We start from the raw sequence: 25,016 nt of genomic DNA, 5'->3' as shown, positions 1-25,016 counted from the left end.
AGAGCAGGGACCTAAATGTCATTGTTATCTAGCAATAATAATAGCGACTAACAAATATTCAGTCCGTCCCTCTCCCATGGGCCCAGGTCTAGAAAGGAATTTAACAACAAAGCAAGTTATGAAATCACTTCCAGAAGACTCAGAATGTCCTGCCCATCACAGCCCCTGGCACATCATCATTAAATTGAATAAATGAATGAATATTTGACTTTTTGAACTTGCTGAAACTATGCTTTTTAGGAAACATGCGTGGTTCTGGATCACTCAGCCCTCACAAGGGAGATGTATACATGATCCCCTAATAGGAACGTAAGGCTGGTAGCCCAAGCCGGAGCCGAAAGCCCAATACTATGTTCTCCAATTGGCCTGGAGTTCGGCAGAATAAACCCTAAGAGATGGTGCCAGTGACCCAACTGTCTCTTGCTGACGTGGCAGTGATAAAACTGTAGAACATCCGGTTTGGAAAGGAAGACGCTAGGGACCATCTCATCCACCAGCCCCTGTTACAGGTGAGAAATCTGAGGCACAGAGAGCATAAGTGACAGGGCCATGTTACTTTCGGTGACTTAAAGCTAGAAGGTGGTTGGACTGGCACTAGAGCCAAGACCTCCTCACTCCTGGTCCCGCTGTGTCCCTTCCTACCCATCATCCACCCATCCTGGACTGCAAAGCCACAATCAGCACTGAGTAAATATTAATTGACTAATTAATCTTTATATATATATATTAGTGGTATAACAATTATACAAGTCATTTAAGCAAAGAATAAGGAAACACTTAGCTGCTTCATAGGCTGAAGCTAATGCTTCCTCGTCCTATGCTTAAATAACTTGTTTCATTGTTAGATGCCAGCCTGGCTGAGAAATACTTGAACAGGGATGCAGCTTGGGTGTTGGGCTGGCTGATGTCTGGAGAACCTCCCAAGGAGACTGTAGGCCTCCAGGGTCAGCCTGGGAGAGTCTCATCCAAGAAGCAAAGAGGGACCTAGTGGGAATAAGTCATGGGCATTTATTTGGATGTCCATCTAGTGCCAGAGCCATCAGGATGTTCTGGAAGTCTCGCAAGTGAGACCAGCCTCATCTAGAAGCTAAGGGGTGCAAACCCATCAGGGAGGGTACAGTTGCACCCAAGCACCTTCTCAGAGTCAGAGATGCCCAGAGCACAGACCTGCAGGGCGTTGACCAGCTGCCGGTCCTCCTGGCTCGTGAGGAACAATGGTGTGATCCCAGCATCCGAGAGCTTGAGCACGGCCTCCCTGAGCTGCGGGGACTCCCTCGTGGGTTTATTGCTGAAGAAAACCGCCACCTTCCTCATCAGGAATCCATTCCGCACCCGCTTAAACGTGTTTCTGGCCACGAAGGACATGGCAGTTTCCAGACTCTGCTGCTTGGACGTCAGAGCCACCTGAAGGTTCTTGATCTTGTCCTGGAGAACGGACTTCTTCTTGGAGTCAGCAAAGCGGATCTCCGTGGTGACCTCATTGTTGTAGGTGACCACGGCCACGCGGGCACCCCGCGGGCAGTTGCTCTCGGCGATGGTCAGGTCATCCACGATATTCAGGACCACATCCCTCATCCGGCTGAATGCACCCTGGGTGACTCCCTCAGAGGTGTCCAAGGCGAAGGCCAGCTCCGTCGGGAAGACAGGGCATTCCAGGGGCCCTGTGGGAAAGGGGAGGGTTTTCACAGACAAACTACTTCCTGGAAAAGGGATCTTCTGCTTTCCTTGGAAGGAAGTTCAATTACTGAAATGACTTACCGTAGCAGCAAGCTAGAAGAGAACAGAGAAGAGAGTGAAAGCCTGGTCCACCAGGTGCGAATTTCACACATAAGGATAAAAATGAGGCACAGACGGCAGAAAATCGTGTACTTACGACATTTATCTTTGATGCTCTGGACCAGGGCACATTGCTGGAAAAGGAAAGAAGATGTAAGAGAACAGACAGAGAAAGCTCACAGGGCAAGGGCTCGCGAGGCACACATGCAACTTACGTCCATCGAGTCACCTCTGCTGCCTTTGTAACCCTGCAAAACAAGGACGGGGGCTGAGACCTCGCAGATGTGAGGGCTGTGGAGCTTCCCACCAAGGAACAGCCCGGGGCCCACAGACGCATGACAGAGAGAACAAGGTGGGCCCTGACTGACCTTGATCATTTACAGGCTCTCCCTATAAATTTGATTTAACTGCTCGAAGAGCAAAGGAGAGACTTTGAGGACAGAAGTGTTTCCCCTGTAAGATAAATAGCTCCATGCCCTGGAATCCAGGATACTCATTGCAAATCAACGTAAGTCACACATTTGAACTTGAGTCTAAACGCTGCTTCTCCAGAGAGAAGAGCTGCCTTTCCCCTGCTGGCTTCCTACATCCTGTCAGAGGAGGGACACCCAGGAGTCACTTAGCTACCCTGAGGCTCCAGGTCTAAGCATCCCGGGATTCCACCCCAGGGATACATTCATGGCTGCCCTCGGCATCTCATCCCAATGTGTGGCCACCGAGGGTCAAGCTGTCACCTCATGGGCTAGCCAGCATCTTTCCATCCAGTGGCCCCTGCTCATCCGTCCCCCACTTCAACTGGACTAACCATCTCCCATTAAAGGCTCCTCTCCAGATTCAACACCTGACTCTACCATCTTCTCCTGGGTTCAACCAATCCAATCCTCTAACCTTTCTTTCTAAGGATGATTTTTCCACTTCCTGAGTTACCTTTTCCATTCTTCTGTGAACCTCATCAATTTCAACGTCAGGAGACAGTACAGGAAGAAATTCAAGCAAGGAAACAAAGACATTCATGATGAAGGATATGGAAGGGTTGGAGAAAGGTGCCCTCCTGGCTCTAGGTCGCTAGTGGGGTTTCAACCACAAATCAGTAGCTCCCTTGGGGATTTTATAGACCAAAGGGAATCTTCCCCAAACCGAGGTCTATACTATACTCCTTCCACAAGATGCAATCAAAAGGTATTCAAATGTGTTCTCTTTAGTTTGTCCTCAGCACAAACCTCAAGCAAACCTACACCAGGAAATTGTAAAGGCAAATTACGATACACCCTAGATTATAGAGTTCCATGTGAAACTTGCTTTAAAATTTTCTTGGTACACTAAAGCTCAAAGGCTCTTTTCTCCACTGTGGTATCAGAAGGGAAGTGGTTAAAAAACAAACAAAGAAACCACAACAACAAAAATGCAGACAGCTCTTTTGGGAGGAAAAGAGATAGTGGAAAGTTTTCAAGGAGGACCATGTGTAAGGCACCCAGCCCTCGGGCAGCTTGATTGGAAATGGGTAGGTACTCACAGATGGTCCTGCGTAACCAGGGTCTCCCTTCTGTCCAGCTATCCCTGGAGGTCCTGAATTTCCCTAGAAGCAGAACAAACATTGCTCAATTGTGGCAGAAGTTGGAGACTTCTCAGCTTCTGCAGTTGGAAGGGGTGGTGGAGATGATCTTGTCTAATGTCCCCCATCACCACAAGGAATCTCTCACTTGAAGAGAACTTAAGTGTCTCCAAAACTCAGGTATAGGAACAAGTGGCCCTGACAAAACCGATGTGCATCTCCCACAACTCTGTTCTCTGGCAGGTCAAGGTGAGATAGATGCTTGCCTGAGAGCCTTTAATAAGACCACTATGGATGCATAAGAAAGCAGTAACTGACAATTAATTAGCTCACTTTTCGATGTAGATAACCAATCCAATGTTTTAAAACTCTACCGTGAGTAATAAATGATCTAGTTTGAATGTCCTCACTGAGAAAATTAACAGGATAATGACAATGAATTTCACTATATTTTAAGCTAAATATAACTGTTAGAAGCCTTTACCCGATTCTAGGCCACAAGTTGCTAATTCAAGACTCAGGGCAATCTTAAAAGGATGAGTAAACATCCACTATGGAGAATAATCCAGAATGAAAAGTAGCTTAAGAAAGAGGAGTCTGGGCTTCCCCTGGTGGCGCAGTGGTTGGGAGTCCGCCTGCCGATGTAGGGGACACAGGTTCGTGCCCCGGTACGGGAAGATCCCACATGCCGCGGAGCGGCTGGGCCCGTGAGCCACGGCCACTGAGCCTGTGCGTCCGGAGCCTGTGCTCCGCAACGGGAGAGGCCTGCGTACCTCAAAAAAAAAAAAAAGAAAGAAAGAAAGAAAAAGAAAGAGGAGTCTTTTCATGGTGGGGAGGCGAGAGAATACATGGGCTCAGCCTGGCTTGCCCCTGAACTTGGAACCCTAGTAAGCACTTCGTGCAGCTCATGAGATCCTGTCTCCACACCATCTGGCGGGCATGACCAAATATGTCTGCGCAGACTTCTGATGTCATTCATTGTGAGACTTGAGTCCCCCGGCACCATGCGCGGAGTGGACCGTGGGCTAGTGACCTTTGAGACGTATTAGACGAGGGGGCCCTCCAGACCTCCCTCTAAAGGGAGCATGACCAAAGGAAGATAGCACAGACACAACCGCAGGGTGTCCTGAGTACATCCCGTCTAAGGTTTAGGATTCCTCTACTCCCACCCCATACTATCTCTGGCCAGGTTGCAAGTGAAGAAGGGTAACTTTCAAAGAAGCAATGGAGTCTTCAGTGCTCAGACCGGCTACCAGGAAGGTGCAGGCAAACTTACCCTTCGGCCTCTGATGCCTTTGGGTCCCAGGGCTCCGTCTGTCCCCGGCTCACCAGGATTGCCCTGGGAAGAGAGCCAGGAAGCAGCACATTAAGCTCTGAGAGGCAGGTCTAGCTGAGGGTCCCTGGGGGCCTCTGGACCACACTTCCCAGCGTGGCCAAATGGCTAATTTTGATGGATTTTTCACCAAGTTACCGGCGCAGCTGTGGCATTTGCAGACTCAGTCTAAGCTTCCTGAACTTGGACTTAGAAGTTACATTAATGATAACGTCATACAGATTATACTAGCATCTTAAGGTTTATAAAGTATTTTATTGCAGTGCCACTTCATTTAATCCTCACGAGCACCATGACAAGGGCATATTGTCATCTCCATGTGACTGATGAGGGAGTGTCTTGGAGAGGGTGGGCCTTTCCCAAGGTCACTTGATTAGTAAGTGTCTGACTGAAGACTAGACCCAAGCTATGGTGACCTTCAGTCCATGGTCACATCAGACTCATCCTAAAACAATGATCCTGTTTACCCCCTAGGGGAATATTTACCTTTGGTCCTGGGTATCCGGGAAATCCTCTTTCTCCCTATAAAAAATAAATGACTCAATATTTGATCCCAACTTAAAATCATCTAACAAATTATTCTCGAGCAGAAAAAATATATCCGTAGCATCGCCAAGAGAAAAAATTCACTACATTACAATTCAATTTTGAGAGATAATTCTTTAAAAGTACAGCATGTCAGAAGTTCAAGAATCCTCGGCAGACACATACTTTTTTGCCTCTGCGTCCTTCACTGCCAACTCCATCTCGTCCGTCATCTCCCTAAGAGTGGAAAGACAGCGTTACTGCAGGTGCCCCTGTCAGGCACACCATGACCTTCTTTTTCTAAAGCCCTGAGCAGTGGGTCTTTGTGTCCCTGGAATGTTCCCAGATCAAGGTACAGCTCAAGGAAGAGTTCCTAGTCTTATCCCACCCTCCAGTGCAAATAAGACCGTGTCTATATTAAAGAACACTACAAGCTATTGGTAAAGATGCTGTTTGGTTGTAGAATCAAAGACGCATGGAACCAGGGAATCTTAGAGTTGATCGGACTCTTTGATCTATGCATATATGAGTCTTTGTTTCTACTTCAAAGCAAGAACGCAAGACTCAGTCTCGCACCCTCCTGAGTCTTCTGTGCTCAGCCCTTACTCCCCTCTCCCTGGTGCCCCTTCCCTTCCTTCCAGGTCATGCCTCTAGACTGCCTTCCTTCCCCAAACCCACTTCCCTGTACTCGGAGATCTGCCCCTATCACTCTCTCCTGGGGGGCTTTCCAAACTGGACACTGTTGATTATTTCAAAAGAATCAAAAGAATTTGCATGAAATATACATTAATATCTCTAAAACATGCACAGAACATGCTCTTTAGTTAATTTACAGTTTTAAACAGCTAAAGAGTTGTTGGCCCAAATTTATAGAAACAGAATCAGGAAGAGATTTCATTCAATGGTTTGAGTAGATTTTAAAGTCTGGTTTTTTTTCCCCTCCACTTCTGAGACAGTAATAGCCATGGATTTTTAAATTTCAGTTAGCTGTAGGGAAATTACAAACACAAGAAAAGTATTTTCAAGCTTTGGGGTTGTGAATCAGATCAACCTGGTCCACTTAATGTAGTTTTTAGGTGTAATGACTCATTTTACAGAAAAATTCCCAATGTACTGGAGATTTCTTTTTCCCGGATAGAAACGTATGTTACAACGTTATTGCAAGACAGCAGTTAGGGTGTTTTTAAATAACTTTTTAAAATGAATTCTCAAAGTTAGAATTTCCATTGCTGGAATGTCTCCTTCAAAACAAACCGTTTCAACCTGAATTGAGATCTTATCAAAGCCCATTCCATTTTAAACCAAGGACGTTTATTTCTTTGCAGAAAAGCTCCATCTATTTGAGCTCCAAAAGCATTTGCAAGACCTGAAATGAAGGTGGTTCAAGGATCAGTAAACCACCACATTCACTTCTCAGAAAGAAATCAAGAAAAAATGTCTCTATTCACTCCTCCTCCAGTGAAATAAAAATTAGTTTGAAACTTACAAGCAGCAGGTTTCACTATTTTCAATCACATCCCCAGTAATATAAGAAGCAGCTACCAAGCTGTGTCTTTGTGGAACCAACCCAAGTTGCAATGACAAAGCCCAGCCCAGCACAAGGCCACATCCCCCTGCTTCCTGAGCACCTCAGCAGAGTCAGCGGCAGCCTGGGCCCCGTGCACGTGTTGATCTTACCGTCTCCCCACGAGGACCCCGGTTCCCGATGCTTCCTTTGGGTCCTGGATCTCCGGGCTCGCCCTAGACATAAGAAACAGGGCTGAGACACCTGTGGGTCTGGGACAATTTAAAATGTGATTCCAAGCCCTGCACTTGTTCTGGGTGACATCATCGGTAGGGCTGCCACAAGCTGCTAACTTCACCTTTTAGATTTTGATGTTAATGATTTTTTAAACTGCAACGTCCACGTGTGGACTCCTGGAAGAGAATCCAGGAAGCCTTCTGTTTGTTCTTTTCATCATCATGGCACGGGGATGTGCCAACGGGGAAGAGAGAGAGAGACGGGATAGAGGAAGGCGTGGAGTCAGCAGTGAAAGCCAGTGGCCCCACGAGGGGCAGAGAGGCAAGGCTGGAGTCACATGAACACACTGCTTTCCCCAAGAAAATGCTGCCTCTCAGACTGGTTATGCTGAATAGTCGTTCTCAAGGCTCACAGAAAGGCAGCCTGCATATAGCAAGCTGCTGTTATCCAAAGCAGCCGGGCTCTGGGACCCTTGGATTAGCTGCACATGGCCAGCGGGGCTGCTGTGCACAGCGTCAATATCTGGAGAATATTCAGTGCAATACGGAAGTGGTCCTAGTGCCGCTGGTGTGCTCCAAGGGCCCTGGGGATGCTGAGCTGTCCTCACAAGCCTGTGCTCGAAAAGATAGGGCAGTTCAGCAGCGGCTGGCAGTTCTGGTTATGAGAACGCAGGCCGACCCACTGCACACAGCCCATGGGTGCCCTCAAGGCGGGGACAGTGATCCCACTGGCGCAGCCACTGTCAACAGGGGAGGCCTGGTGGAAAAGACCAGAGGGGAGGAGAAGGGATATGCAAGCCAAGCAGCTGGACAGACTGACAAACGAGGGAGCGGTGACATGGTGTCTGGCCAGGCCCAGGCCTGGGGAAACACGAGCTCCAGACAAACCTTTCTTCCCAGGGGCCCGGTTCTGCCACGTTCTCCAGGAACACCTGAGGTCCCCCCGCTTCCCTGGAGCATGAGGAGAGGAGAGAGTCAGTGAAACATTCACCCTCGGAGCCAAAGCGGCGGAAGCCCGCCTCCCGCAAGCCCCACCCCACCCCCTGCTGCTCCTGTGTGGAGGTCAGATCCTGCAGCTCTCTGCCACTCTCAGCCCTGGAGACCCCAGTGCAAACGTGCATGGAGATGGCTTGTGCAAACCTAAAATATGAGTGTGACCAGTTTTCACAGGTGTGCACACGTCTCAGTAATTAACGTTCACGTCCTAAGTTACCAACTAGGGGACAAACACCCAGATTTATATGGCTTTACCTCCTCTCCCTTTCCACACCTCCACAACGAGCACCTGACTTTACAGGTTTGGAAACCTATACACACTTTCTCATCGAGTGAGTGAATAAGTCAACAAAGGAACATAGGTCTTCAAAAGCAGTGCAGCCTGCAGAGCCTGCAGGCAGATCCAGGTGGTGGCAGCTGTTTGTACTGTTAACTATTTGAAGAGCTTCAACTCACCCGTGCACCATCTTAAAGTCTTGACTAATCAGAGCTTAAATAAATATTTAAAACGAAATAGGTATTTATCAGATTTCAAACTTGGGAAGGACTTTCCAAGCAAATAGGGGCTCTCACAAAGTTCCTACTTCCCCTGTAAAACATTCTTGCGCGTCTATGTCGCCCCAGGCCAGTTCATTGCCAGTTTATTAGTCATTTACTAATTTCTGTAACTAATTATAAGATGGCTCCCTGTTCCTAGTAGACCCAAGGGACACCAGAGTGTGGGCACCCGGTCCTAGCTCAGCTACACCACGTTTCTGCTCATCATGGATAATAGCCAAGATAGATGTTGATGTTTGCATTGACAGCAAGTTTAAGGGACATCTTCCATGTCGAACTTGAGGATGGGGAGCTCCTTAACACAAATACCAAACTGCAGGGGCAATTTCCAGGGGCCAAATATGAAATAACACAGAGTAATCTGAGAATTTGGGTCGATTCATCTGATTTTCTGCAGATCCACCCTAAGACTTCTGCAAGGAGGCCCCTCCTTCCTTTGCTCACCTCCCAGGTGGCCTAAGTTTGGAAGGGGCAGCACTGGGACTTAGCCCCCGGAGCATCAAGAAAAACGCCCTCTAACTTCCTCAGGGTGAACGAGCCAGTTGCTCCGAGGACTGAGGTTGGCCCCAGGTCTGTGCTGCCAAAGAGTGGGGCTGAGGGGTCTGTCTCCTGTTCCTCCCTTCACGAAACATGGAACTCTCACCCTGCTGGGGCAACATGCTACCCGTTTAGCTAAAGAGAGGGGTGGAATCAAGACAGACTTACCCGAGGTCCGAGAATGCCTTGTTCACCGATCAGGCCTGGAGGACCGATGGGACCAGGAGGACCCTGAAAAAGTAAAATGCCAACGGAAGTGCCGTGTGGAGGTGGCACACCGTGACTGCCATAGTGTCTACACAACGGAATATCATTCCACCATGGAAAGGAACCAAACACTGACACCGGCTACAGCATAGATAAACCTCAAAAACCTGGTGATGAGTGAGAAAGCCAGACACAAAACCTATTACATGGTTCCATTCATATGAAAGGCCCAGAATATGCAAATCCACAAAGACTGAAAGGAAGTTAGTTGGTTCTCAGGAGCTGGGGGAGGGGCATCACTGCCTAATGGGTACAGGGTCTCCTTTGGGGGACGATGAAAATGTTTTGAAACTAGATAGAGATGATAGTCTTGCAACATTGGGGATGTGCTAAACGCCACCTTAAAAGATGAATTTTGTGCTCAATTTTGTAAAAGCAATGGTCACCTCAATTTTTTAAAAATGGTAGGGCATCTGGGAACATGTCACAAGGCACACAACCACACCGGGGGTACTGACCTGTGCACCTCTGGTCCCCTGCTCTCCCACAGAGCCCTGCTGGCCGGGACCGCCCTTGTTGCCCTTTGAAACAAGAGAAGATGGAGGGAAGGGTCAGCCCTCTGTTCTACAGTCACATCTGCACAAGGGTGCAGGGAGGCAGTCACAGCTGTACCAGGGGTCAGAAGTGAGAGCGCCATAACTCCAGGGAGAGACATTCAGTACTTGGAGCCACTTTGCACTCTTAGGATCGATTCTCACTCTTCCCTCGCCTTTTCCTCAAGATGTCTTCATGACATGAAGCTATTTGGGACCCAAACCTGTCTTGCACAGGTGAGAGGACAGAGCCACCAAGACAGGTGACGTGCTGATGACCAGGTAAGTGGGCACATCGTGGGCAAGAGGTCCCCAGGACGCTGCCTCCCCAATCATCTCCTTTCCCTTCTCCCCTCCCCACCGTCACTTTCATTTTGATAATCATTTCCACCGCCATCATCGCTTCTGCAAGTCTTATAGAAGAGGCTACATTTAAGGAGACAGTAGAAAAGATGGGAGCTACAAGCTTTGATGCTGAAGAAGAGAGTAATTTTTAACTTGTGGGTGGGGTGGGGACCCTCTCCCCTGAGAGCACACAGTGACTGACATTGTGATGACAGCAAAGAGATGGTGACTTTGAGGCTTACCTTAGCCCCTGCTGGTCCCCTTCGGCCAAAGCCGCCCTGAGGAAGAAATCACACCAACGGTGAAAGGGAGGCAGGGAGGCTGGGGGAGGCCAGGCTCCCTGGGACTTAACCCGCACCTTCACGACACCTGCTAGGCCCCAGACACTGTGCCTACCCAGCCCAGAGGAAACTCTTGTGAAGGGACACCTTTCCTCCGGCACTCCCCTCCTGCCCAGCCCTTCCACGCTGCCCTTGTCAATCCTCCACATGGAAGGTTTGAGGACGACTTCAGACCTGCCAACCAAAATAAGGACCCCTCGGGCTGCACGGCCCCAGACAGTTTCAAGTAAGGAATGTGAATCAGGAAGGTCGACCTGTCTATTTTTCTTCCATTTTCCTAACTGGAGGGAGAGGTAAGACGTTAATTATAATGGAAGGGAGTCCCAGACTCTCCACACTGTCCCGGCCAAATATAACACACACTCGGTTAAGTAAAGTATTCAGCGTGGGCGTATGTGAACCTAAAAGCCTGGCTGTACTTGGTCTGGGCTCATGACTTGGCAGTATCTTCCCCGATGCTCCAGAAGTGAACCTTAGTGCAAATAAACGTGGGCTCGCTCTTAAGTAATCCATGAATTCCCACCTCAAGGCGGCTTCCCCTTCAGTGGAAAGGTTTGGGGTGGGAATCCATCCTGGATATATCTTCGCAAGGTTAGGGGTTGAATGCTGGAGCCTGTAAGGCACCAGCCTGTTACAGGCTTGGCCTATCTTCTGCATCAACCCAGGAACCACCTTCTCTTCACCCAGTGAAAAGCCCCATGATCTTCTGGGGCCACCCTTCTGCCCTGCTTCACTGTAATGGCAGCTTCTTTAATGGAGGACCTTGGCCTCCTTCCAGGGATGACACATGGACGAGAGGGGGAGGGGCGCGGCCAGGCCACTCTCCACAGAGTAGCAGTCTGCCTGCCGCTTCCAAAGGGGACCTCACCGAGTATGACCAGAGGCCACCTGCGCTCAGGCCACGTGAGGAGTGAGGTAGCCCAGGGGAAGGATGCCTTTCATGTGGGCATGAGCCTGGCTTAGTGATATCGTAAGGGAAGACAGCCCTAACTTGACCACACTGATTTCAAACCCAAACTGGCACCCTGTGCATAGAATTAATACGAACTGTATGCCTGACTGTATTTTAAGTCTCTTCATGGAAACAAGCTTTGGCTCTACTCACGAACTAAGCTGTTCAGCACATAATAACAATGGAGTGTTTTCCTCATGTTTTTTTTTCATTGTAGAAATCAACAGCACTATTCAAACATAATACTCAAAAGCTTTTAAGATAGTATTTTCAAAATTTAAGTTTTCTTCTGAATTTTCAAAGCAAGGTTATGCCCATAGTATATCATTTGCCTGGGGCCGAGAGTCATTGCTTTTAAAAGCCCTTGTCAGCACACACCCTCTGATCGTCCACTGCAGATCCCTAACCATGTGACTGCCATGGGGGAAAGGGTTGAGGGGGCCCCGATCTGGCCCCCGTCCCCAGCCAGGTGCTGAGCAGACACCTTTCTCAGGCACCCACCAGCGCCCTGAACCAGCCGTGAGAATTTACAGACTTCCAGACACATCTCCTCCCAGCTAGGAGGCCTGAGCTCCGTGTAACCCTGGGCCCTGGAAGCACTCAAACAGCTTCCCGAAGATCATTCATCTCCCTTTGGCTTCAGCAGTTCTTCAACAAGACACAAAGACGGAGCGCGCACTGAGCGGTCTACAACAGGCCTTTCTGAAACGTCTTGAAAAAGCAATTGCGAAATGCAATTCACTAGAAAATTGACTCTGGTTTCACTGCTGGAGTTACAGCAGTACGAGAAAAACAACTATCAAACAAAGCAAACATACACCCCATCAGCCTCCCCGCCCTTTATCCCCTCACTCCCTCTGTATTTGTGTTTCTGTTTAGATTTTTTTAAACATTCAGTGGGATAAAGCCCGGCCAAACATTCGAAAGCAGCAAAGATATTACTTTTAAAAGCGTCTATTCAGTATGTTTTGGAAGGGGAGGGAAGCAGGCCGGGGAAGTCCAGAGTGAACAATAAGAATGAAGGGTCTGCAGAAGCAGCAACACGTGGGGGACAATCGTTTCCGAAATGGCCTTAAATTCCCTAAATAAAACGTTGCTGAGCAGCTCTGCCCCAAAGGGTGTCTAGCAGAGTTAAGTAAATATCACCACAGAGCCCCCGCAAACCCCAAGAGGCACTCACGCTTTTCCCGGGTTCTCCAGGCGCGCCAGACACCCCATCTGTCCCAGGGAGACCCTGTCATGGGAAAGAAAATTAACGTAAGATTCTCGTCTGCAAAGAAGAGCTTGTAGCTCAAATATCACACAAGACGCTGGGGAAAAGGAATGGATACACACAGGGCCAGTCGCACACTCTGGGGGTGCCTTAGACCCAGGTGCACTCTGCCCCCCACAAGGCTCAGGCTTGATGAGCACTTTCTGGAAATATCTATGGGGCACAACTCTGCCGAGAGGAAGCCCCTCTTGGGAGGGGCTGTTGCTGTTCCTCTTGGAGACCACTTTGCGCGTGTGCACACTGGCTTCCCGGGGCTTCCTGCTCCCAACCTCAGCCTTGTACATCCACAGCCTTAAAGACCACGTTGTGGCCTCCGGGGCTGGCAGTGAACCAGCTTGACTTTAGTTTCTCGGGCTCTCGGCACAGGGGGAGTCTAGGTACACAGAGTGCTGTACCATGGGGCCGATGTCTCCGGTTTCTCCTTTGGGTCCTCTCTGCTGGCTGTCCTGTCCTGAGTTACCCTGAAAAGAGAACAGGTCGGGGAGTAAGCCACGTGTGCAGGGAAAGCCACTGCTGCTGGGTCAGTGACTAGGAAAATATTAGTGGTGGTCTGAATGCCAGTCACTTTGGCCACATCCCATCTCCAGATAATGCCTGCCATGGGGTCAGCAATCACTCTGAGCCCCAAACAGGGGGGGAGATGGCTCTTCCTCCCCCTGGGAGGATGGTGGCCAGGCTCGCTCTTGCCTTGTCCTGGTCTGGACCAGAAGAGGCTGGCCCAGTGACGATCCCTTGTTGACAGGTTTTATAGACCCATAAAGCAAGAAAAACTGCAAACTCTTCCCTTTTCCTAAAGCGAACTTAAAGTGTCCTGAGACCACATTTTAGGGAAACTTCTCGGGTCTTCACATAAGAGGCTTTGCAAAGACTTATCTTTGCAGCGAGAGGGCAAAGACATCTCCAGCCACCCCAAAATTCTAAGAAAAGGGCAAACCACATATTTTGCCAACATGTTTTAAAGCAATTTCAAGAGTAAAATTCTTCCTTTCAACCCACTTCTCCCCACAAACCCTTTCCCCGGACTCAAGTCTCAAATCGGTGACAAGGATTTCCCCTTACCGGGTCACCTCTGATCCCAACATCCCCTCTTTCTCCTTTGTCTCCTTTGGGTCCTTTGTCACCCTAAATAAAAACCACAAGCAGAGACTGAGAATTAGATGAGTTTCACATAGTTATCTCACCCTCAAAATTGCGTTCTTCCAATCACAAATCTTAAAAAGAACAGTGTTTCAGCATTTGCATTTACTCATTTTCCATGAAGGTAAAATTATTTCCAGATACTTCAGGTAACCCACAAGTATTTATTGGGGACCCACTCTATGCCAGGAGCTGGGGATCTATTTCAACAAAACACACTCAGTCCTTGCCCAATGGGACTCTCCAAACAAGAAAAATATAATGTAAATATGTCACAGCTGACAAGGGACATAGGAGATGCCGAGGATGCACCCCAGGAGGAGGTCAGGGAAGGCTGCCTGGAGGAAGCAGTTTTAACATACACAAGTAAAAGAAATAATCCCTAAGTGAAATGTTCATAGTTTTTCCATGACAGTAACAATGCAGAAATATACTTACCCTTCTTCCTGCATTCCCTTTCTCTCCAGAAATACCAGGCAATCCTTTGTCTCCCTGCCAAAGACAATGATAAAATGTCATTCCTGGCACAACTTCTACCACAGACTGAGGTGTTAGTCACTGGAATCTTCAGGACCAAAAGTAATTTGCACTCAGAGTCCAAAATCACTTACATCTTCACCGTCAAGACCATCCAGTCCAATTTCTCCTAATTCACCCTGTGAGGGGACAAGACACACAGGTGAGTGTAAAATATGGCAAAACACTGGGAAAGTTTTAAATATAAAAAGAAAAGCAAGCTTAAGTACCTTCTCTCCTGGGAATCCACGAGAGCCCTAAAAGGGAAGGGAAAGAGGAAACATTAGCTCCTTCCCGGAGGCTGAATAGAATAGGCTAGAATAGGCTAAGGGCTCCCCTCTCCCCGTCCCCAACTTAAAAGTCAGTGCCTAGGGCTTCCCTCTGGCTCACTGGTTAAGAATCCGCCTGCCAATGCAGGGGACACGTGTTCGATCCCCGGTCCAGGAAGATCCCACGTGCCGTGGAGCAACTAAGTCCGTGTACCACAACTACTGAGCCTGAGCTCTAGAGCCTGCGAGCCACAACTACTGAGCCCGTGTGCCACAACTACTGAAGCATGCACGCCTAGAGCCCATGCTCTGCAACGAGAGAAGCCACCGCGGTGAGAAGCCCACGCACCGCATCGGAGAGTAGCCCCGCGAACCACAACAAGAGAAAAGCCTGCACACAGCAGCAGAAACCCAATGCAGCCAAAAATAAAATCAATAAAATAAATTTATATTAAAGAAAAGTCAGTGTCTGAAAATTCAGTGTTAGAGATTCGTCTGTTTGGCTAGCTCTCTCTCTATCATGAGGGGATCATAAAACTAACTTGCCTGGACCTGAGCACTTGGGTAGTGTTGGCTCTCTGGCAGGAGGGCTGGACCGTGAAGGCCCGGGACAGGAGCTCCGAGGAGGCCCCTTTATAACATTGCAGTGGCCTGTCTCTCAAACGGCAGCAAATTGAGGAGAAGGTTCATCAGCCCTTGACTCCAAGTATGTCACACACAGAACCTTCCAGCACATGAGTCCTTTCCCTCTGTCTCTGGCCCCCTCCAATTCCCTCACTCCTCCCAGGTCCAGGGGCTGAAGCTGCCGGGCACCGGCCTTCTCTCTGCCCTGGCCCACATCCTGTCTGTCCTCATCAGTGTGTCCTGACTGCTTCACACTGCCATGCGAAACTGTTTCTCCAACCTCAGGCTCCCTTCCCGGCACGGCGTGCGCTCCTGAACCCGCCAGGCCCTGGGCTGCCTCTGTGAGAGGCCACTGGCTGTCTGCGCTGAGCAGAGAAGCTGGGGCAGGCATCTTCCTTCCCCAGGAGGCACTGGAGAAAGTGTCCCCCTTCTGTACGCGCCACCGACCGCCCTCTCCCCGCTGGGGCCCGGTGCCACGGTCCCCCACACACACGTGGGGGTCACTGTACCTTTATGCCCCTCTGCCCGGGGCAGCCCTGGAAACCTTGAGTGCCGTTCACACCAGGCGGGCCGCGCTCACCCTGTCAGGAGAAACAGAGGCATTTTGCGAGTTGGAACTTCTTGTCACGTGTCTCCACTGAGTAGGGAGCTCCGTGAAAGGTGTGCATTAGGAAGCAGTCCACTGGCTGGCGGGCTGATGTGCCAGGCGGGGCCTCCAGCATCCCCGCCCGCGGGCCCCGCAGGCCGACCTCTGCCCAGGGCCTTGAACCTGCAGTTCCCTCCCCTGGAGGGAGTGGGGTCTGGGGCACCTCCTGGTGGGCGGAGGATAAGCAGGCCTCAGGGTACTGGGTCTGGGTGGGGGCTGGGCCCATGGAGAACCCTCGGGCTGGCTGCTTCTCCATATGGTCCTGGGCTCCCAGCTCTCCAGTGGGGTCCAGGCTCAGCCCTGACACGCAGCACTGCCGGACGGGACCTTGGGGGCTTCAACTCCTCCCGCTGGGGCCCTCTCTCCCCACCCCAGGGCTGGCCATGGTCCTGGGTTCCCAGCTCTTCTATGGGGTCCAGGCTCAACCCTGACACCTGGCACTGCCGGACGGGACCTTGGGGGCTTCAACTCCTCCCGCTGGGGCCCTCTCTCCCCACCCCAGGGCTGGGCCTTGTTCTAGTGTCTCAAAAGTTCTCAAACCACTTCTGGGCAGGATTCTGCTTCCCGAAGGCCCCGCTTCAGGCTCTACCCACCCCCAAATGGACCCCTTGGTGACTGGTAACCCATACCGGCAACTGCCCTCTGGGAGGCTGCCCTCAAAGGGTGTCACCACTGCAATCCTGACTGGGTTTCCCCTGCACCCCGGCTCCAGCGGCCTCTCATCTCTGCCTGGATGTCTGAATTTGGTAGATGCTGGGTTTGCCATCCTCAGTGGTCCTCTGTCTCAGGAGCCATTTAGCCCCTCCCTCTGAGATGGAACACGTAAAAACCTGCACTTCCTACCCACACGTGTCATCCTCAGATTCTCAGGCTGGTCTCCATAGTGTAGAAATCTGAGTCAAGTTGTTAAGAAAGTGAGAAAGTAATTTTTTTCTGATGGAAAAGACTGGAAACGGAACAGATGAGAAGCCCCACAATTCAATCCCAACGTGTAAAGAACAAGGAGGGAATAAAGACTTAAGGAATAAAACAACCTTTACTTACAGGTCCACCCTCGTCACCAGGATAACCTCGATAGCCATCCTCTCCAGGAATACCCTAGAAGAAAGTCAATCGTTTCCTTGGTTAAATGCTGTGGTTTTCTCTGTTTCCTATTTAAGCATCTCTTCACCCCCCTTCATTTGGTAGAGCGGTGCTTTCGGTGTCCCTGGAACATGACAGTTTCCTACTCATTATTTCAGTGCAATTGTTCTATCAGGATATTTAAGGCTCTTGATCTACCAAGAAATCCTGTGCATTTCCTATAACTTAGAGGCAAATGGGAAGCATCCCTGCTGGCCGTCCTAGTGAGGCTGCCAGTCAATGATGCCACTGGTCTTAACATAATTTTATAAAATGAAGAACCAACACATAAAAGAACCCAGTGGAAAGGGAGGAGGGAGCAGACACAGGGACAAGGTCTGGACCTCAGATCTGTCCTACAGCACAGCTAGTTCCTTCGCCTCCCTTTTCCATCTCCCCACCATCATAGCAGAGAAATTCCCCAGCCAAAGTAATGACGGCTCTGAAATCTAGTCTCAGGCGTAAGAAAAGGGTAACACCACCGTACCTTCGGCCCAATGCTGCCAATGGGCCCTCGGTCTCCTCTTTGTCCAGAGCATTTGCAGGGAACCCCACAGCAGGCTTTCTCGGCAATGTTGTCCTACCAAGACAAAAAACGAAGTTCGGATCTCAATAAATGTCTAGAAAAAAGGCATAAATGTGCCGTCTGAGGACTGCGGCCTCCACAGCAAGAGATAGTCACCTCCTACGGCAACTCCCTTGAAGGCTTAGCCATGGGTGGGTGATACAGTGTCACAAATGGACTCTGAAGAACCACCAAAGATAATGCATCTTATTCACAATGTCACCTCAGGCTGGGCCTTATTTCTAGAAGTTTCCAACATAGATATTCAAGCTTCAGATGTTAAGTATAGCTTACATTTTTTTTTTTTTTTTTTTTTTTTTTTTTTTTGCGGTACGCAGGCCTCTCACTGCTGTGGCCTCTCCCGTTGTGGAGCACAGGCTCCAGACACGCAGGCTCAGCGGCCATGGCTCACGGGCCCAGCCGCTCCGCAGCATGTGGGATCTTCCCGGACCGTGGCACGAACCCACGTCCCCTGCATTGGCAGGCGGACTCTCAACCACTGCACCACCAGGGAAGCCCAGCTTACATATTTTTAAGCTCCAGAAAGCAAAACCTGACAAACCATTGCAGACGGCCAGGATGGAAGGTGGTTTCAGAGCAGAGACCGTATGCCCTTCCCCAGAACCCTGGTCAGAGTCACGGAACATGGCGTCAGCCTGGAGGAAGCCTGGGAGCAGCTGCGGGGTGGGATCCCTGCCTCTGAGCCACAAGCACTGCACCGCCAGTCACCAATGACTCCAGCGCCCATCAGACACCCTGGACATTCCCTCCCTTCCCAGCCCCCGGCCTTATGCGGGAAAGTGCACACTCAAAGTACATTTCTACCTGCTAAACTCATGATGGTCAATGCCTTTTCTGGCAGTGAATTTCCTAGAGCTTTCACTTTCTCCCATGCCCTAGGTTTGTCAATTAACTCAACTTCCTTCCACTCAATAAAAAAATCCGAATTGCAGCCCTGGGAAGAAGGTCAGAGGGCCGGAGGGAGTCAGCTCGTCCCACAGGGCACCGCTGCCTCCTCCAAAGAGCCTCTGAGTTGAACGCTCAGCCCCCTCACGTCCCAAAAGCCCCCAGCCTCACCCCCAAACCCAGACGTTAACCCCACCTGCTGAGAGGCTGAACCCAAGAGGATTAGGAAGCCTATGGGGAGCCCTCATTTGCTCCAAAGGAAACTAGAGGAGAAGGCGACGGAAGCCCCTTTCCACCCAGAAATGGTCTTTCGTTTCCTGCATATTCTTGTTTTCCCTGTTTCCTGTTTACAGAGGGAAGGGTCAAATCTCAATGTATGGCTTCTCAACAATCTTATAAATGAAAAGAAGTCTCTTTAAAGGGAGCAGAGGAAACTCTAAGGCGACAGCTGCCTCGACACCCATGCCCGGGTGGCCGTCTTTCCAGTTCTCAGATAGCTCCATTTCCAGGACTCATGTTATGGCAACAAAGTAGGTCCCAAGTAAATTACATGAATTAAATTGCCCACCCAGCGGTCTCTCCTCCGTTTGCCTGGTGATGACGGACTGCGTTATCCTGAGATGCCCAATATTGTGCTATCTAAACCAGTTTGTGTGTAGATACACAAAACACTCACAAGTTGCTCCGCTAGTTCATAGTCTAGGTCCAGCAAGTTCAGTCTCAGGGGCCGGTTGTACGTGAATCCTCGCCCAAACTCCAGCTGCATCAGCTGCTCCAAGTTGGCGACACGTTCAAGGCCCACCAAGATCAGAGCTCGGACGCCTGGGGGGACAGGTACACTTAAGAAGCCTTACCTAGGCATTCAAGAGCCTCAGTGCTTTTCCTCCTGACTCTCTTTTATTTTTTAAAGAAAACTTCAGTATAAAATTTGGCCTTTAACTGAAACTTGCTTAATCACACGGATTAGCTGCTCCGAAGAGTTGAAATACTGGAACTCTGGACTCCTCTGAGCAATTGTTTCTGATTTGTCAGTAAGTAAATGGATTCATGTAACTCTAGGAAACACCACCATGAAGTTTATTCATCCATAAATTCTCAAGCTCTGGTCTTACGTAACACAGGTATGTTGTGGGAAGAATTGAAATCCCACATCTCCCAAGTCAGATGATAGCAGTCTCATCTCCATTGCTCTGGAAAAGCAAGCTAATAAATAGAACATTCTTACGATAAATTTGCTTCAACAAATTCTCCTTAAACCTCTAGTGTGGACATCCACTTTTTTGATAGCCAGTGCTACCAAATTCCAAAGCAGATGAACAAATAGTACACCTGATAACAGGTATCATTGCAAACCAGTCACCTTAAATTTGGAAAGTATGCTTTCCAAATTTTATGTGAAAGTGTATCTTTTCTTAACGTTGGAGTATTTTTGAGCTGTGATAACTGCAAATGGAAAATACAGCAAGATTTTTTGCTATAAAATTAATTCCTAGCTTATATAATACAGCCAAATGAATCAAAACTTCATGTTCTTTTACAAAAGCATCAATGCTTTCTAGATGTCCTACCACAGGAATGAGCCTGAGACCCCGTGGGGTCTGTGCCAGGACTTGGTAATAGAGCTGTCTGTGTAAGTATGGGATCCTTGCTGCCCCATCCTGTAGCCCCAGGCAGGTGACAGAAGACCAAGATGCCAGGATGAGGTGTCCTCCAAGAGAAGCCGCTTTCCCAGAGGGTCCCTTGGTGGAGTTGTTTCTCTCTAGCCCAGCAGTGCGCCTGCCTCACCCAGGTTTCCTTCTCCCATAGAAAGCCCCAGAACCCACCTTCTTGTCGGAGTTTCTCCGATGCTCTTTGTAAATCAGCCAGATCTCCATCCACCCCATCAGTAAAATGAATGACCACCTGAAGATAAAAGATACGTCAAGCGCCAGCCAAAGTAAAAGAAACATCACAGACCCTTGAGAGAAGGATTAGCCAGTTCAAAGCCTCCACTTTACAGCAGAGGAAACTGGGGGCCAAGGTTGAGAAACAATCACCCCATGTTCATAGTTCCTTGATACTGTGCAATAAATGAGGTATAAAATAAATGGGTATAGGGTAGGACTTGATTGATTAAAAAGCACAGTCAACAATGGATATAAAAAGTTTATCTCATTATCTTATTTAGGAGATGTAGTTTCTAGAAATCATGTGTATGCGTGGGTGTGTACATGCGTGCGTGTGTGTTTGTGTAGCCCGTGCTCCAAAATTCATATTTTGAAGTCCTAACCCTCAGTGCCTCAGAGTGTGACCATGTTTGGCAATAGGACTTTTAAAGAGGCCAATAAGTTAACTGAGGTCATTAGAGTGGGTCCTCATCCAATATGACTGGTGTCCTTCTAAGATGAGGCGATTAGGACACAGAGGGAAAAACACGTGGTGACAGAAGGAGAAGATGCCGTTTCCAAGCCAAGTTGAGAGACCTCCAGAAAAACAACCCTGACGCCGCTCTGATCTCAGACTTCCAGCCTCCAGGACTGTGAGAGAATAAATTCCTGTTGTTTAAGCCACCCAACCTGTGGAACTTTGTTATGGCAGCCCTAGCAAACTGATTGTGCGTGCGTGCGTGCGTGTGTGTGTGTGTGTGTGTGTGTGTGTATGAACCAATACAGAGAAAGAGAGAGATAAAAGTAAATACAAATAGAGAACATAATGCATTTAATGGTCAGGACTATGATTAAACATGAATTACTCACAAATTCAATGCATTCAAGCTTAATTACTGATTTCCAAGATTTTTTTTAGAGCTTTAGTAAAACTAGAAGAAGATATTCCATTTCAGCCCAGTTGATAATAAAGGACTCTTACATACAGGCATCACCAACCCCATCAAACATGAAGAGCATCTATAGAAGAACCGTTTGGGGAGGGGGCTTCCGGGCATCGAGGTTTGCCCCTGCCCAGTAAAACCCAGAGATGGCCCAGGAAGCGGAAACAAGGCAGCCGTCCTCACCTTCACACTGTCTGGCGAGGCCTGCCGGAACTTGTTCTGGTAGAGCTTCAGCGTGTCCGCAGTGAGGACGTAGGGGTGCTGGGTGCGCATGTTCTGGAACTTCTCAAACAGCTCTGGCTGGTACTCGGCAAAGTCAAAGGCCTCCACGGGGCCCGAGGGCGCGTTGGCCACCACGGACACCCGCACCGTGGGCAGCTGGCTGCCGCTGCAGCTGATCCTTTGCATTTGGCTAATTCTATTCAGGATGGTGTCCACCTTGGACTCAAAGCCCCTCTGAGCCACAAATATGTTCTGATCTCTTGAACCGTCAAAGCCCAGAATCACATCCAGGTCACAGACTGTAAAGGGAAAAGCAGGCCGTGAGCTCGAAGTCGAGCTGCCGAGATGTGTTCAACCTACAGGCACAGCTCGGGGCGTGGACCAGGACGCCACGCTCAAGTGCAAAATGGGACCTTCTGTGCGTGAGCTCTGAGAAGCAATTAGATCTGCCTCTCTCACTGGGAGAACTCACACTGACTCTTCGGAGCCAAAATTGTTTGCCATTCAGTATGTTTGCTTTCCTGATATTAATCAACTTTGGCAACGTATACAGTCAGTGTCTATCTAAGTGCATCCCGAGTTTGTGCTTTAGACTAAACACACTTGAGAACGCAAACCCTCTGATCTCAAATAATTGATCTGATAAACCTACAGACAGAAACAGGCATCAATCAGTCTGAATTATTTAGGGGATTAAAGAGTAGGGGATGGGGAGTAAATCTGGTAAGAGCAAGAAAAGACAGACATCCACTCCTATCCTGGAACCACATCCGATCACAGTGGTAGGTGACAACCAGGACCCAACCCACGTGGATGTAAGTCAATGCCTGACACACCAGATGCTGTAGGAGCCCAGAGGCCAGCGCTGGGGATCTGGGTAAACAGGTAACTCACCAACATCGACAGGACATGGTTGAAAATATGCACCTAAAGGGCATTACCTTTGGAAACATCAGGCACACCAGGACATAAGGTTTCATGCATTGCGTCATGCAGAGTTTCCAAAACCTGCTCGCTCAATTCCGACAGCTCCTGGACGCTCCCCACTCGGAACGCCGTGGCACTATTGGACGCGATCTTCCCAACCTCCTCTGAGTCGATGTTCTTCACGCCCACCGCGAACACTTTGACGCCTCTCTGGGTGAGTGCCAGGCTCGCCTCCTGGGCATCCTCCACCGACCTTCCTCCGGTGATCACAAAGGCAATCTGCGGGACTCTCTGATCCAGGCGACTGCCTGCCTCTGGTATGAAGTGATTCAGCCGCAGGTGCTCCAGGCCCACGTTGGTGTTTGCGTGCCTCCCCCCTTTGTAGACCACCTTGTTGATGGCATCAATAATCTGCTCCTTGGTAGAAAAGTCCTTCAGGAAGAATTCGTCGGTGGGGTCAGAGTTGTACTGGACCAGCCCCACTTGGATGGAGTCTCCCCCTTCATAAACCGTGTCCACAATTTCAGACACGAAACGGAGCACTTCCTGGAAACTGTCCCTCCGGAAATTGATGGAACCATCCAACAGGAACACGATGTCTGCTTTCTTTTTCTCTAAAGACGATTACAATGAAAAAAAAAAAAAGGAGAAATTTAGTTTCTATATCCAGAGCAAAAACACAAAACATAAAATGATTAAAATAAGGCATTCCTGTAATTCATTCACAGTGGACACCTTGGACTCTGTTCCATGACTCTAGAGCTCCTGAATTCACAGTCCTCAAAACACGTTTAGGTGATAAATGATAAATCACCTAAACAAAAGGAAAGGAGACATGAAAACTCAGCGGAACTGAGTCCCAGTTATCCTGTGCAAAATGAGATTATGCCATGGATTCAACAGTCTGTGATATCAGGGGTTTTAGGAAATGCCACTACACACTTTCCTCCTGGTCAAAAATAAATGATAGTGTCTGGAAGGAGTTGGGGGAGTTGTGCTAGAGACGGGGAAAGGGAGGGCTGGGAGAAACAGATTGGAAAATGGGAAGCAGACTCCATGCACCTTTGGAGGATCACCAGCCAGCATGCCAAGAGCTTTGCTGGAGCCTGTGACACTCAATGACATTTGGAGATAATTCCCTGGTTCCAATCAAGGGATCAAGACTGGAGTAGAGAGAAGGGAATCTGGAGCACTGTGAGATGTTCCACCACCAGCGCAGAAGGAAGACAAGAAAGAGCTAAGTGGAGTGCAGATGCCCCATGGAAAACCAGCCCTAATCATTTGCTCCAGATGTCTGAGGGGCTATCACCTGGGGTAGGAGCTAAGAAAGACGTGGGTCGGTGGAGGGACTCCGTTTGCTCTTGGCAGCCCCAAAGGTCAGACCCAGGAGCATGAGGTCAAAGCTATAGGTGGACAGCTCTAAATTCCCGATGATACCAGTCCAAAGAAAGAGGGTTGACTGGACCAGGACCCCACCAAGGAGAGAGGCTGACTTCCAATCATGTTCGGAGGGGCGTAGATTGAACAACTTCAAAGATGCCATTTTATTCTGAGAGCCAATGAGTCTGTGGCTAACCCTCAATGCACTTTTATAGAACCTTTCAATGGGGCTATGATTAGCCTCGTGGAAGCTCATGGAAGAATCAATGACCATATGCTTTCTGAGATGCGTTTCCTTCTATTCCTCCTACAATTTCAACTCAATTATTTTTCCCGTATTTAGTTTCTAATTGTATGGCAGCCACGACCCTGAGAGAAGAAAATTATTAAAATGAATACTAACTGCTTTTTTTCAATTAAAAAAAAAATTGGTGTCCCGCTCTGCCATCACGGGTACCACAGCTCATACCTGGCCGTGAGGGAGAGGGCATGTCCACTCCTGGAGGTGCAGGGGTGACCTTGGAGGGTCCAAAGGAGTTCACGACCCTTTCTTCTATGTTGGGGAGCTCTCTGAACTCCCGAACCGTGAAGACTAGTCTGGAGTCATTGGTGATGGTCTGCAGCTCCGTTCTGTCGATGTTTCGGTCTCCTATCCCTAAACTCACAATCCCCGAGGAGCTTATCACCTGGGAATACCTGGAAATATCGTCCTGGGATTTGCCACCCAGAAACAGAACCAGGTGTTGGGGCACCCCGTCTTCTATCCGGCTCCCGGCAGACTTGACAAAGAAATTCCTTGCCACGAATTCCAGAGCTTTGCCAGTGTTCAGCGGAGACCCCCCTTTGAACCTCAAGCGACGTATGGCATCCAGCACGCTGGCCTGGGATTTATAGGTCTTCAGGTAAAACTCTGGGAAGACATCATTGCTGAACTGCACGACCCCAATTCTCACTTTATTAGGGCCAATGTTAAGTCTCCGCACGACCCCGCTAACAAAGTCCCGAATGTGTGCAATGCCATCTGGCCTCACACTGTCAGAGCTGTCGATTAGGAAGACGATGTCTGCAGCATCACTCTCCAGGGCTGTGGATGAAAAGGAAAAAGGAAAACTCAGTACAAGACTAGCACGCATCTGGTTTCGTTTCTGAACTTTGCTCTATGTTG

General features: G+C 49.2%; 1 protein-coding gene across 2 annotated transcripts in view; it reads right to left on the bottom strand.

Moving 5' to 3' along the window:
* COL6A3 (collagen type VI alpha 3 chain) overlaps positions 1-25,016 on the bottom strand; it is an 80,904-nt gene that overhangs the window by 21,434 nt on the left and 34,454 nt on the right. For both annotated transcript variants that reach the window (XM_082659023.1, XM_082659024.1), the window contains 27 exons: positions 24,321-24,935; positions 22,486-23,085; positions 21,506-21,843; positions 20,337-20,415; positions 19,190-19,335; positions 17,530-17,622; positions 16,965-17,018; positions 15,784-15,855; positions 14,612-14,638; positions 14,477-14,521; positions 14,304-14,357; positions 13,788-13,850; positions 13,124-13,189; positions 12,636-12,689; positions 10,405-10,440; positions 9,743-9,805; positions 9,186-9,248; positions 7,815-7,877; positions 6,864-6,926; positions 5,373-5,423; positions 5,148-5,183; positions 4,605-4,667; positions 3,290-3,352; positions 1,992-2,024; positions 1,874-1,910; positions 1,759-1,770; positions 1,168-1,661 (listed from right to left, as the gene is read on the bottom strand). In XM_082659023.1, the coding sequence (XP_082515149.1) occupies positions 1,168-1,661; positions 1,759-1,770; positions 1,874-1,910; positions 1,992-2,024; positions 3,290-3,352; positions 4,605-4,667; positions 5,148-5,183; positions 5,373-5,423; positions 6,864-6,926; positions 7,815-7,877; positions 9,186-9,248; positions 9,743-9,805; positions 10,405-10,440; positions 12,636-12,689; positions 13,124-13,189; positions 13,788-13,850; positions 14,304-14,357; positions 14,477-14,521; positions 14,612-14,638; positions 15,784-15,855; positions 16,965-17,018; positions 17,530-17,622; positions 19,190-19,335; positions 20,337-20,415; positions 21,506-21,843; positions 22,486-23,085; positions 24,321-24,935 (3,383 nt within the window). The remainder of the gene's footprint in view (positions 1-1,167; positions 1,662-1,758; positions 1,771-1,873; positions 1,911-1,991; positions 2,025-3,289; positions 3,353-4,604; positions 4,668-5,147; positions 5,184-5,372; positions 5,424-6,863; positions 6,927-7,814; positions 7,878-9,185; positions 9,249-9,742; positions 9,806-10,404; positions 10,441-12,635; positions 12,690-13,123; positions 13,190-13,787; positions 13,851-14,303; positions 14,358-14,476; positions 14,522-14,611; positions 14,639-15,783; positions 15,856-16,964; positions 17,019-17,529; positions 17,623-19,189; positions 19,336-20,336; positions 20,416-21,505; positions 21,844-22,485; positions 23,086-24,320; positions 24,936-25,016) is intronic.

This window comes from Grampus griseus, assembly GCF_964374135.1.
Source record: "Grampus griseus genome assembly, chromosome: 7".
Taxonomy (NCBI): Eukaryota; Metazoa; Chordata; class Mammalia; order Artiodactyla; family Delphinidae; genus Grampus; species Grampus griseus.
The sequence above is the reverse complement of the archived record's forward strand: the minus strand, read 5'-3'. Positions and strand labels throughout refer to the sequence as shown.